Source organism: Pelophylax lessonae (genome assembly GCF_965119305.1).
Source record: "Pelophylax lessonae genome assembly, chromosome: 3".
NCBI lineage: Eukaryota > Metazoa > Chordata > Amphibia > Anura > Ranidae > Pelophylax > Pelophylax lessonae.
The window spans coordinates 309,465,879-309,480,768 of NC_138770.1; the positions used below are offsets into that span (position 1 = coordinate 309,465,879).

Below are 14,890 nucleotides of genomic sequence, written 5' to 3' on the forward strand. Positions count from 1 at the left end.
AATATCAAACTGTTTGACCGAATATTATTACATTATTTGATATTGGTATGAATAATAAAAGCAATGCAGATTCAATGACAGGGTCCTTTATTGTACAGAATCAGAAACAAAGTGCAAGAATATACTGTAAATATAAAGCCAGCTTGCCATCAACTGTTAACCAAATATATGTGATACAATTAATTAGTCAATAATGTCAGAGAGACAATGATCCTAAATGTAAGTCAGGAAGTGCTGGCCATCAAAAAAAAGGTACTGACATCCTCATCGTAAGAGAGCTCCCAAAACACTGATCAAAATCAGCATGATGGAAGGAGAAGTGAGAAAACCTGAACTGTGAGAGCAATCTTGATAAGGTTCCAAGCAAGCTGCATAAGCCATTACGTGGGGAATATAGTTCTGCTCATGGATGCCATGGAAAAGATGTGCAAAGGGTCCTTTTGCCATAATAGCTACGTCCTCGCCTCCATGTGTCTCTGATGAAAGTGGGACAGCAGTTTGTTGTCTATATTCTCCCTCTGTGAGAAACACAATAAAAGACGGTAAAACATTTGACATTTAATGACCGCCAATTTTTTTTTCCAAGTTTTGGATAGAGTCCTCAATCATTAATGATAATGGATAGGGCGGGGAAACATTAGAAACTTCGTCAGGTTGTTTTACGTTTTGTTTTTTGCTATCTGTGTGCCTATAGGGGAAGTATCTCTTCTTTAGGACATTGCAAGGAACTTTGTAGACAGAATTAAGAGGGAGTAATTGATGCTGAGTCATTTTAGGTGATTATACACAACTGTAATTTATTAGCAAATCCAAAGCTTTGAAAGAAGGCAAGAAATAAACGCCGTTCCTGATTATGAATATTTTAGTGTAATATGTAACTGTCATTTCTTGTATTTTTTAATAGATTTTTGCAAACTTCATTACAAAGTTCTTCATGTTGCTATTTCTGATTAGACAAACTATGTATTCCACTAGTTTCTGACCTCTTGCAGCCACCTAGCTTAGTGGCAAGGTTTGTCTGCTGTAGTCTCATGATCAGTTCCAATGGGATAATAACAAAAGAAAAAGCATTCACACTCAAATATGTACATATTCTGAACAAGCAGTAGACACCCTTTAAAGACGCCTTCATTCAGCTATGCGGCTATATGAATTGCACAAATTTATTTTAAAAAAATAATAAATTTTCAAAAATTCTCAGTAGAGGTCCAGTAATCTAAAAGAACGTGAATAGAGCCATCACTCTGATATTGTTTTTTTCTAATTTGTTAGAAATTGACTAAATTTCAGAGTGTGCCTTCCTATCTTTGAGGATGCTTGGGAATGAATTCCCCCTAGTCAAAATATGTAATATAGTAAAACACTAGTTAATTTCAAAGTGCTCAACGTAACCAGTTGTAAACACAGTACATTCATTAGATTTATGTAGTTATCATTTCTTTGGTCCCAAACACCTTATTTTCTACATATTTGTTTTTTAAAAGACAAAATTTATTGAGACATTATAAAAATTTAATATGTAAACAGTAGGCAGGATAAACAATACAATACTGGTTCATACAGTGTATGCATTCAACTGCAGTTTTTAAATAAACAACACCTACAAGGAGTAACACTGAGATACGATACAAGTTATCTAACAGCTAACCAGAGGCTAAAGCAAAGGCAAATCTATCAGTATCTTGGTATTAATTACCCAGGTAGGTAGTATCAATAGAGGAGTGGTGAAAGGGAAGAGGGGAGGAGGGGGTGGGGCGAGAAAAGAGGGAAGTAAAAGAGAGGGAATAAGGAGGGGGGTGAAGAGGGGATACAGGAACCAGGAGGGGTGGGAGGGAAGTAGGGGGTGACACTGAAGAAGAAGCAGGACGATATCTTTTATTTAAAAGGTAAGATTCCTAGCATCAACCCAGGCCAACCAGATCTTATCAAACTTTTTGATTTATGACCCTCGTATGTGAGCCGATAAAGAGGAAGAACAGTGTCAGCCGTAGACCTCCAAGCTGCCACAGTCGGGGGATCTGCCAATTTCTATTTGGAGAGAATAGTTTTTCTGGCATAATATGCAATATAGAATATAAACAGCTTCTGATGAGTGGAAGCATGGCGATTGTCAGTTATACCAAGCAGGAGAACTAAGGGATCTAAGGTAATATTGACCGCTCTAACTGCATTTATGTCAGCAACCACTGCTAGCCAAAAATTTTGGATATACGAGTAAGACCAGACCATGTGAATAAAATTCCCCACTTCAGTTTGACATTTAGGACAGTTCACTCAAGCAGCGTGATAAATAGCCGACAGTCTTGGGGTGTAAAAAAAACCTGGTGAAGGAACTTAAGCTGGACCAGGCAATCTCTATCCGAGACCGTTAGAGGAAGATACTGCTGAACCCCTTCATTCCAGTCTTCTCTAGATAAAGCAGGCAGGTCTCGTTGCCATGTATGGAATAGCTAAGTAGGTTACTTTTCTAGTTTTTAAACATCTCCTCTCTGTGGCCCCTCCCCAGACATCCTGTCAGAGAGCACACAGACTGCATAGCACTAGTTAGGGATATCACATATAAAAGAGCTACTGTTAATCAAAGCCCTTGTGTAAGGACAAGAATAGTTTGGAATAGAGTTCCTATATGCTGCCTGTGTGTGTGAGCATACAGAGCATCAGCTGGTCCTTCAGGGAGACCCAGTGTAGTCAACCCTATGGGCAGAAATGACATTTACAGACGGCCTCCAGGTTACAAACAAGATAGGGACTGTAGGTATGTCCTTAAGTTGAATTTGTCTGTAAGTCGGAACAGGTACATTTTTTAAGTATAGCTCCAGCCAAAAAAATATTTTTTACGTTTTTTTGGATAGCATAGGAAAGGGTTAACACCCCTGTAACATTTGTTTTGCTGTCTGTGCCCCTGTTCAGAAGATTTCACCTCACTTTCTGTCCCTATGACAATTGGATTTTGAAAATTTCGGGTTGCTGTGGAAACAAGGATTGGTGATAAAACTTCAGGGGAGACACCTTTTTCCCACGAGAACTCTTTCAGGAGTGAATTTCCCATCCTAGGGAGAGATTTCCTCTCACTTCCTGTTGTCTCCCTCCATTTGTAAGTAGGAGTCGTTTGTAAGTCAGATGTTTGTAACCCGGGACCGCCTGTACAGAGCTTTTTAATGGCTCTTTTTCATGCTAACCCCCTCACCCCCAAAAAAAGAAACAGCAAACATGTTCTCCTTGAGGGTTTTTAACTGTAATATTACCTTTCTAAATTATACTAAGAAGCTAAAATAATTGAAAACTTATGGCGTCTATATCCTCTATCATTTTGCTTAGTATGATATAAATTCTACAATTCTGGAAGTGCACTGTACATTGGCAACCCTTGTTTCTGAATAGGGATGAGCCACAAAGTACCTGGATGCAGTTCGAGGGAGGTTTGTTGAACTGTGCTGACGTTCTGAACATTACTTGACCTCCAAAAGATTTACGCCCCTTTATAACCAGGTCATTTTTTGCGGTACGGCACTGCATTCATTTAACTGACAATTGCACTGCCATGCAACGCTGTACATAAATTACATTTATGTAATTTTTTTCCCCACAAATAGAGCTTTCTTTTGGTAGTATTTGATCACCACTGGGTTCTTTATTTTTTGTGCTATAAACAAATCAAGGCTGACAATTTTGAAAATATATATATATATATTTTTACTTTCTGCTATAAAACATATCCAATAAAAATGTTTTAAAAAATCACATTTCACATCGGAATCTGCTGTGTGTAATCACAGCACAGCCGGGTCGCCAGCGCCACGCACGTGCGCCCCCTACCCAGAAGAGCCAGATCCTGTATCTAGTACAGGAGTCAAGTCATTAAAATTAGTTCTGGCTATTTTCAGTTCTATTAGGCAAGGGACTGTCAAATAAATGGCATGGGGGCTGGGCACTGCCCTGGAGGGCATATACTAACGAAAACAACATTTTTAAAAATACAGATTGGTGGAAAACAGTGATTTTAATTATACGTAAAGTGAAAAAATTAAACCTGCTTAATTCCTTTAAAGAGCATGCTTGTGAGATACCCTGAACATGCCTGTGAAGTGCTGCAACCATACAATGTATACAATTGTTCTGAAGTAAAAGTGAAATTTACAAATAAAAAAATTCCATTTAAATTGCCGGTAATGACATTTCCCAGCCAGCTTGGTTTTCTTTGTATGGGGATGCCATGGGGAGCCTATGTTGATAAGGACGATGGCCTCTTCCACATAACATGGCCAGGTGGTTGTGAGGATCTGCCAGTAAGGGACATTTTGGAATCTGGAAGCCCCCTTTAAAAATAAGGTGGGTCTTAAAATCCCCCTCCATGTGAATGAGTAAGGTGTACATGAAACATCTTCTCCTTTACAAGTTTAAAAGTTAACAGTAGATAATCAAACTACATATTTTGCAAATCCTTTATTTAGAAAAAAAAAAAATTAAGCAATTTAAAATTATTATCAATCATGTCGTCCAGTGATGCATATCCTCACCAATCACGATAACCAACGTTGCCCCAACCCACCGAAAAAAAAAACAGCAACCACCAAGACAATCTGCGTCTGTTGTTATTCTCCACCGAATAACAGATTTTCGGCTGACAGATTGTTAGGGTTTCTCTGATTTGAAATGATAAAATATGGTTTCTCAATGAAAATGCCGGGATTTCAGATAAACCAAGACCAACATATCACAGGAATATTTTCTTGTCTCTGGATGCAGATACCAGAAGAGTTTGTTCAAATAATGAAGATGTGTACAGATGAACTAACCACTTGCCGTCCTGCCCACAGTAATTTTACATATACATGTACGTCGCCTGCAACATGGCTCCTGTGACTGCTGTGTCTGGTGGACACTGTTACTACTGTTACTGGTACACATCTGCTTTGAGTGATGGGCATATCACGTAATCGCTATGTGATCACATGAACACAATGTAAACATAACTTTTGTGAATGACCCCCATGGTAGCTCGGCCATTCACAGTACCCTGTGCCATGTGAGTAGCTCCTGCCAGTCACAGATCATAATAGTAATCAAGCTGTCAAGAATGCAATTTTTTTTTTTACATACTGTCACCAGTCAGTATCCCTGATCACCGCCACGCCAGTCACATGATAACACTGTACTGTACTGCACTGATGACAGAATATAAAACATTTTTTAAAAAACACACATTTAATTTAGTTTCTTCATCTTTCAAAAAATTGTAACAAAAAACTCGCCACGCCTCCTATTAAATACTTCAGACTGTCTACTTTACAAAAAGAATCATGTGGGGGGCATTTGTACTGTCTGGGCATTTTAGGGCCTCAAGAAATAAGGTCATCAGTACATCAGGATTGATCCATTTTCGAATATACTGTATATACCATAGTTTGGAGACACTAGAACTTTCACACAAACCAATTAATATACACTTATTGGGATTTTTTTTACCAAATACATGTAGCAGAATACATTTGACCTAAATTTATGGAGAAATTTGATTTTCTTGGATATGTTGTATAACAGAAAGTAGAAAATATAGGTGTATTTTTCTGTTTAAATAGCAAAATAAACCCAGTGGTGATAAAATATCACCAAAAGAAAGCTCTATTTGCATGAAAATTATATAAATTTTGTTTGCGTACAGTATTGCATGACCGAGCAATTGGTGGTTAAAGCAGCATAGTACTAAATTGTAAAAAATGGCCTGGTCGTGAAGGGAGTAAAATCTTCTGGAGGTCAAGTGGTTAAACTGAGAAACAATGGAGGTGTTTACTATTCCAACAGTCCCAACTAGCTTTTACAACTCTGTTTACGTAGCTGGCCAGAGACAAGCCAATTTCTAAATACAGTAGTATCAGCTTAGTGCATGGTCTAACATTTGGCATAGATGGGTATTAGGTAAATGAATGACAGCCTGAAGATCTGTGGGTAACATATACTGAATATAAGGTTAAGTAAGGATATGACTTTATGTCCCCATGAATCATATCAAAATAATATGGATATGTGTTATATGTGTTATAGTTCTCTTCAGAATAGAATCACTGTTACAATTTCACAATATATGCTTTCAGAAGTAGGATTAATCCAGGGATTAAAATCTTATGCCCCATAAAAGTTTGAATTGAATAAATTCTGATTCTAATCCCAGAAGACCTAATATAGGAATTCCTAGTCTTAGACTGCCATCTGGTGGACCAGTGAAACCACTGACTGAGTATACAATTAGTTAATCGGTAATATTACTCCCTAATCAGATGTGAGTAAATATTAATTGAGTCAGTGTATTTATATTTATTAATTTTATTTTATGCTGAAAGGCTGGAGGCACTATTGCATATCAATTGATTAAATAATTTATATCACTGACTTAAATTAATAGTGTAAACTTCCTGAGAAGATAAATGGAAACAAAGGGGTATGGGATGATGTCATTGATCAAATATGCCCATAACCATATCTGATAACGATGTCAGCCATCATCCCCTTGATTTAATTTATATTCACCTGTGAGGCAGGAATCCACAGCTGACAGCTATATAGCCTAGGCGGGGATGCAGCACTGGTTGCTTGGAAGATGGTGACCGCTGGGTCCCTAACAACTACAAGCCTGATTGGGAAGTTGTCACATTTAGCAGTGGTAGTAAATGCTAAATGCTAAATGTATTACTTCTCGTTGCAGCCAGAGATTCAGCTCAGGGGGCAATCAAACACCCCATTTGCAAAACAGGCAAAATTCTTACAGAATTATCGTTTGGTCGGAATCTGAAGCTCATCCCTATTTCTGAATGAATGGTAGAACATAGGTGCTGTAATAAACTCTATCTTGAGCCCTTTATTTTATAGGCTCTACTACTTGTACACTAGTCTGCTTTATAGATATTAGCTTGTCATACTTAAAAGCAGGGACAGAAGTGATATGTGGACAATAACTCCATATTTTTTACCTGTGGCAACGTTGGTAATATCCTCGCGAGTTCCATTAGCAATTTTAAAGCCAGGTCCATTGCCATACAACAAGCTTGTATAAGGCATACGGTCAGAAGCTCTGCTGGGAGCCTTTCCTGCAAAAGACAACATTTTTAACAATTAAATTTGATCTTATAAAAGACATACAAGCTTGTGAATATTCAGCACTTTCAATTTACAACAGATCAAAATATGTATTTTCAGTTAGTACTCACAGGTACACAGCCAGTCTTCCATGCAAGTGCTTTGAGAATATATGCAGTATTGGGAGTATGGAAAATAATTATTTGATCCCCTGCAGATTTTGTAAGTTTGCTCACTTACAAAGAAATGAAGGGTCTTTAATTTTTTACATAGCTGTATTTTAAATGATAGAGAATATTAATCAAAAAGCCAGAAAAAACACATGATACAACTGTTATAAATTAAGTTGCAGTTCAGTGAGTAAAATAAGTATTTGATCCCCTACCAACCACCAATAATTCTGGCTACAGTATGTGCACAGATTAGTCCTGTCAGTTTAAGAAGATACTCCTAACGACAACTCATTATGTGTATAAAAGACACCTGTCCACAGAATCTCTTTCTTCTTCTCAAACCCACCATGATGAGCAAGGCCAATGAGCTGTCAAAGGGTGTTAGGGACAAGATTGTAGATCTGCACAAGGCTGGAATGGGCTACAAGACCATCAGCAAGAAGCTTGGTGAGAAGGAGACAACTGTTGGAGCGATTATTCGCAAATAGAAGAAATACAAAATAACCACCAATTGCCCTCTGAGCTCAATGGAAGAACATATAATCCCCTACAAGAAATATTAACCCAGCCAGGGATGAATACAATCAAATCTTAAAGGCGGATAAATTCAAAGCTCAGTAAGCCTATAGCTTACAAACACAGCCATGGATATAAGATATATATCCAATAAAGGAAAAAGTTCCATGTGAAAACACCAGCATCCCTGCTGCACATAAACCCATCAAGTCCAAAACGATGCGTTTTCACATGGAACTTTTTCCTTTATTGGATATATATCTTATATCCTTGGCTGTGTTTGTAAGCTATAGGCTTACTGAGCTTTGCATTTATCCGCCTTTAACATTTGATTGTATTCATCCCTGGCTGGGTTAATATTTCTTGTAGGGGATTATATGTTCCGTTTCCCTGCTTAGACCAATTGATTACTTTCCAGTCTATTATTCTAGATTTCGTGGCTTGGTATATGAGATTTAAATTTTGTTTTTATCCAGGGTTAATATATATTCATTGACAAGGCTGCCACACATTGGGATCCTGAAGAAGCCCAAACTGTAGGCAAAACGCGTCAATTCATCGTACTTTAGGATGTACCTTTTATATACTGTACTTCTATTTGTCAATTTTACCATCTTGTTTTCAATAAAATGTATATATTTTTTATGATTTGTTTTTCTTTTGATATTTTGGACACATTAAAATCCCCATTTTCCTTCCATGCAGGGTTTTCCCTGTCAGACTTGATTTACTTTTAGAAGAAGCACATTAAGCACATTGTGTGCAAATCTGGTAACCAACTACAAAAAACATCTTATCTCTGTGCTTGCCAACAAGAGTTTCTTCAACAAGCACTAAGTCATGTTTTCCTTGGGCATCATATACGTTTTTTACTCACTGAACTGCAACTCAATTTATAACATTTGTATCATGTGTTTTTTTTCTAGATTTTTGATTGATATTCTGTCTCTATCATTTAAAATACGCCTATGATAAAAATTATAGACTCCTTCTCTGTAAGTGGGCAAACTTACAAAATCAGAAGGGTATCAAATAATTATTTTCCCCACTGGAGAAAAGGCTGACAGAGCCTACATATGTTTAAGACACAAACAGTATTTAGTACATACTTTATGACCCATGCATTGGTTGTTAATTGCGCATCTAACCTGGGCCTATCCTCTGTTTGTTGCTGTGGTTTAATAACCAGTCACTCAAAAACAGGACCGTAGATAATTTTTTGTCCTGGGGGGGTTCAGCATCAGGTACCAAGTGGTGAAAGGGGGGGGGGGGAAGCCGGTGTATGGATAAAGCTTTCCTTTTAGTTACACAAAGCCACAGGTTTTCGCTGTGCAAACTTACAACCTTCTAGCAGTCGGCGTACTAATGACCAATGGCATCATCAGTTGATGAGGATGTCAGTTGCCTGCATAGCATCCTTGTTTGGCTCTCCCCTGCCCCTCTCCATCAGCATTGGGGTCACATTAGCTGAGTGATGGAAAAGAACTGAGGGAGAAGAGAAACACTGGAATAATAGCCAGTACCAGTTTGCAAAAGTGTATTTGCTTTGGAAGAATAAAATACCTCCAATGTTAGATGTCCTACATGTGGATGTTGCTGCATTATGTAAAACAATTAGAATCGTTTTTACATTTTAGAATGGAGTGCCTCAAGACTGTCCATATTTTTAAAGAGTGCCTTGACTGAAAAAGACTGTAGACATACTACAGGACATGGTCAGAGAATGAAGACATACTACAAGAGATAATCAGAGAATGAAGACACACTACAGGAGATGATCAGAGACTGCAGACATACTACAGGAGATGATGAGAGACTGCAGACATACTACAGGAGATGGTCAGAGACTGCAGATATACTACAGGAGATGGTCAGAGAATGACCTTATCTACGGCCCTGCTCAAAAACTTTTCAGTTTTTTGATTGACTTCATGTTCTACAAATAATGTATCCATTGCAATACATGGTGCAATATGGAGGCTTTCTTGGGGTACATTCACAGGAATGCATCCTGCCCATGATTACCTGCGAGAACCCCAGTGGGGTTTACACAATTAGCTGGGAGTAGGCAAATATTATGTGACTAAAAGCTTTGTTGGAAAAATGGAAAATTGCTGAATATAGTTTTTTTTTTTTTTTGCTGACTAGCTGGTAAGTGTCCTGGGGAAATACATTTGGTTTAGTTTTCTTTGTGCAAAGCCCTTCCATGCACATCTTACTCTAAAAGCTAGTCATAAATAGGGGCGGTTGGTATTTTTCTTTAACATTCCCACGATTGGTCAAAATTCAAATGAGTGGATCTTTTGAGCACATTATTGCATGTTCCTTGTATAGTAATGCCAAATCCTGAATGTCTGATTTCTGTAAAAATGCTTAAAATTTTAAAATTCATACCCAAAATACTGTTGCCACGATCTGAGTATCCGCCAAAGGTGAAAACGTGGGAGTGGTCAGCAGTTACAACAGTTAGTGTGTCAGTTTCAGATGTCATCTGTCCAGCCCTGCGGATGGCTTTGTCAAATTCAACAGCCTCAGTCAATGAATTCTTGGCATTCGTATCATGGTGACCATGGTCAATTCTGCCACGTAAACCAATAATTAATGTTACCTTTTTGTTAAATTATTTAATAGAACAATTCATAAAGTCTACATTTTAACTAAATCTCACTCAAACTTTGTCACAATCACTTCAGATCAACAATGAATGTGTCACAATTAGAAAGCTGGCTTTTTAGTACTTTACCTAACTGCTATCAGTTATTATTGCTTTTTTCCAGGTCTGCAAATCACAACCATTTTCAGGAAGAACTTTCAGAAAATATATATTTAGTAATATTTAGATTGATGCAATGTATGCATTATAGCCATGTAGTGTAATGTGTAAATACAGTGCCTTGAAAAAGTATTCATACCCCTTGAAACTTTCCACATTTTGTCATGTTACAACCAAAAATGTAAATGTTTTTTATTGGAATTTTATGTGAGAGACTGACACAAAGTGGTACATAATTGTGAAGTGGAAGGAAAATGATAAATTGTTTTCACATTTTCTTTATAATAAATATCTGAAAAGTGTGGCATGCATTTGTATTCATCCCCCTTTGCTCTGATACTCCCTAACTAAAATCTAGTGGAACCAATTGCCTTCAAAAGTCACCTAATTAGTAAATAGAGTCCACCTGTGTGTAATTTAATGTCAGTACAAATACAGCTGTCCTGCAAAGCCCTCAGAGGTTTATTAGAGAACCTTAGTGAACAAACAGCATCATGAAGGCCAAAGAACACACCAGACAGGTCAGGGATAATGTTGTGAAGTTTAACCACTTTACCGCTGAGTACCGTAGTACTACTGCGGCAAAGTGGCTCTTGTAGGTCTGACGACGTAGACCTACGTCGCCAGACTCCTCCCCCTGTAGGCGGCGCTCGCGCGCCGCCGGAGGCGCGCTCCCGCTGTTTTCATTCACAGCGGGAGTCGGGCCAGGGGAGGAGTGGCGGCGATCGCCGCTGCTCTGCCCCGATCGTCGGGGAATCCAGTTTGGAGATCTGCCCGCCTGTGTAAACAGAGCGGGCGGATCTCCTAAGTGACAGGGAGTGACAGATCGGAGTGTTCAGCATAGCTGAACACTCCGATCTGTCCCTGGCTCACTCAGTCACCTCCCCCCCCCCCCACACGTTAGTAAGCACCAGGCATACATTAACCCCTCCCTCTCCAATAAAATTAACCCCTTCCCTGCCAGTGTCATTTTTACAGTAACAGTGCATATTTATAGCACTGATTACTGCAGTAATGTCACTGGTACCCCCAAAAGTGTCAAAAATGTCAGTCAAGGGTCCGATCTGTCCGCCGCAATGTCGCAGTCCCGCAAAAAAAATTGCAGATCGCCGCCATTACTCGTTAAAAAAAAAACCACCAAAAATGACAAAAATCTTTCCCTTAGATAGTAAACGCAATAACTTTTGCGCAAACCAATCAAAATACGCTTATTGCGATTTTTTTTTACCAAACATAGGTAGCAGAAAACAAATTGGCCAAAAATTTAAAAAAAAATAGTTTTTTACATCTTTTTTGGGGGGAATTTCATATAAAAAAATGTTAAAAATATTGTTATTTTTTCAAAATAAACGCTCTTTTTTTGTTTATAGCGCAAAAAGTAAAAATCGCACAGGTGATCAAACACCACCAAAAGAAAGCTCTGTTTGTGGGAAAAAAAGGACATAAATTTAGTTTGGGTACGGCGTCGCATGACCGCGCAATTGTCGCACAGCCCGAATCGCAAAAAGTGGCCCAGATGTAAGACAGCAAAATGCTCTAGTGGTAAAGTGGTTAAAGCAGGGTTAGAATATAAAAAAATATCCCAAGCTTTGAACATCTCATGGAGCACTGTTGAATCCATCATCCGAAAATGGAAAGAGTATGGCACAACTGCAAAGACATGGCCATCCGCCTAAACTGACAGGCCGGGCAAGGAGAGCATTAATCAGAGAAGTAGCCAAGAGGCCCATGGTAACTCTGGAGGAGCTGCAGAGATCCACAGCTCAGGTGGGAGAATCTGTCCACAGGACAAGTATTAGTAGTGCACTCCACAAATCGGGCCTTTATGGAAGAGTGGCAAGAAGAAAGCCATTGTTAAAAGAAAGCCATAAGAAAACCCGTTTGCAGTTTGCAAAAAGTCATAGGGAAGCAAACATGTGGAAGAAGATGATCTGCTCAGATTAGACCAAAATTGTACATTTTGGCCTAAAAGCAAAACGCTATGTGTGGCAGAAAACGAACACTGCACAACACCCTGAACACACCATCCCCACTGGAAACATGGTGGGGGCAGCTTCGTGTTATGGGGATACTTTTCTTGAGCAGGGACAGGGAAGCTGGTCAGAGTTGATGGGAAGATGGATGGAGCAAAACACAGGGCAATCTTAGAACAAAACCTGTTAGAGTCTGCAAAAGACTTAAGACTACAAAGGAGGTTCACCTTCCAGCAGGACAGTGACCCTAAACATACAGCCAGAGCTACAATGGAATGGTTTAAATCAAAGCATATTCATGTGTTAGAATGGCCCAGTCAAAGTCAAGCCCTAAATCCAAATGAGAATCTGTGGCAAAACTTAAAATTGCTGTTCACAGACGCTCCCCATCAAATCTGACAGAGCTTGAGCTATTTTGCAAAGAAGAATGGGCAAAAATGTCACTCTCTAGAAGTGCAAAGCTGGTGGAGACATCCCCAAAAAGACTTGCAGCTGTAATTGCAGTGAAGGGTGGTTCTACAAAGTATTGACTCAGGGGGCTGAATACTAATGCACATTACACTTATCAGATATTTATTTGTAAAAAATGTTGAAAACCATTTATCATTTTCCTTCCACTTCACAATTATGTGCCACTTTGTGTTGGTCTATTGCATAAAATCCCAATAAAATACATTTACATTTTTGGTTGTAACATGACAAAATGTGGAAAATGTCAAGGGGTATGAATACTTTTTCAAGGCACTGTAGCTTAGTTATACCCTGTGCTAAACATATGGCCTGTGCAGCCAATTCCTGCCAGAAAAGGCACCTACCAAGGAGTGAAGGATAGCTGCCCCACTTCCTGTCAACTCTAGCATGTAACCTATCATATAACCAGGCAAAAAATACGTTTTTATTCACTTCCTGCTTGATACCTGCACTGACAGCAGGGTCAGATTTCCCACAAGGCACTGTGGGCATGTCAACATAGAAAAGTTATCTCTAAAGGACATGTTGCTGCACATAGTGGCTCAATCCGAAAAAATTTAAACCCAGGATTATGATTGGTATGAAATCCGAAGCATGGCCGCTGGAAGCCAGCTGAGGTGATGTCTCAGTCTCATGCCGGACCTGCTGGACACGGAAAAGACCAAGTGCTGGAAGAGCTAATCAACCTGGCACCAGGGGATGATGTCAAGGGAAGCGCAGTGGCCCAGCCAGGGCTGTGTTAGGTGGAGGAAAGGGAACCCTCATGTCTGCCTGTTGGGCGGTCACAAGAGAGAAGGGGGGAAGGGGAGGGGGGGGGGGGCTTATTATACAACATAATGCCTTAGGGTTGCCTTTTAACATCTCCATCCATTTTGTAAAACCTTTGTACTCCTAAGCACTCAAGGGGAAAAACTATTTTAAACACAGTATATTTTAGTACAATAAAAACTGTGACAAGTATTTAAATAAAAAAACAAAAAATGGGAGGGGGGGGGGTATGTGTTGGGGTGGTAGCCAAGATCAATTCATGGAAGCTGTTAGACAAGTTACAACCATATAGGGTGTCATAGACAAATAAATCTCCTAAAACCATATAGATTATTTTACTAAGCTATGTGTCTCTAGCTCTTCATTCAAGCCATTTGACAATAATGTATTAAGCTTAACCACTTGCCGCCCGCCCGCCGTCAAATGACGGCGGGACGGTGCGGCCATTGTTCTGGGCGGACGTCATATGATGTGATCCCATTCATGCAGGGCAGGCACGCGATCGTGTGCGCGCCGCCCTGCACTGCCGGTGTCGGCGTGTCCCCGGGACACAGCCGGTCACCGGCAGGGGGGGAAACAGCCAATGGGCATGGCTGTTTCCCACGTGATCGGCTGTGTTCCAATGACACAGCCGATCACAATGGGAAAGCCCGGAAGAAGACCGCGCATGCGCGATCGGGAGCGCGCAGCGCGGTCATGTCGGTGGCTCTGTGTTCCCTAGGAACACAGCTAGTCACCGGCAGTAGTAAACAGTCACTGACAGTGACTGTTTACTATGTGATCGGCTGTGAATCCATTCACAGCCGATCACAAAATGTAAACACAGAGCAGTAATTTCACTGTTACTAGCTCTTCTCCCCTCACACAGTTTCCAGTGTGAGGAGAGCAGAGCCAGAAACAGTGAGTAACTGCTCTGTACACCTGTCAAATGTAAAATCACAGCAATAAAGGTCCCCACACAGTCCTCAGCCCCCCCCCCCCCAATTGCACCTGTCACCCAACAGTCACCTCATCAGTGCCCAGAAATTGACACCCATAAGGCTACGTTCACATGTGAGCGTAGCGATCGCGGGCAGAATCACCGCGATTCTGCCCACGATCCGGAAATCATTGCAAATCACGGGCAACACAATAGCACCCCAAAC

At 39.8% G+C, this 14,890-nt stretch overlaps 1 protein-coding gene across 1 annotated transcript in view; it reads right to left on the reverse strand.

Annotated features, from left to right (window-relative positions):
* Positions 1-222: 222 nt before the first annotated feature.
* Positions 223-14,890, reverse strand: part of LOC309549344 (alkaline phosphatase-like) — a 123,955-nt gene continuing 109,287 nt past the window's right edge. Inside the window, exons 9-11 of the mRNA XM_082249544.1 lie at positions 10,155-10,346; positions 6,966-7,082; positions 223-518 (exon numbers count right to left, since the gene is read on the reverse strand). Of these exons, the coding sequence (XP_082105670.1) occupies positions 265-518; positions 6,966-7,082; positions 10,155-10,346 (563 nt within the window). The 3' untranslated portion in view covers positions 223-264. The remainder of the gene's footprint in view (positions 519-6,965; positions 7,083-10,154; positions 10,347-14,890) is intronic.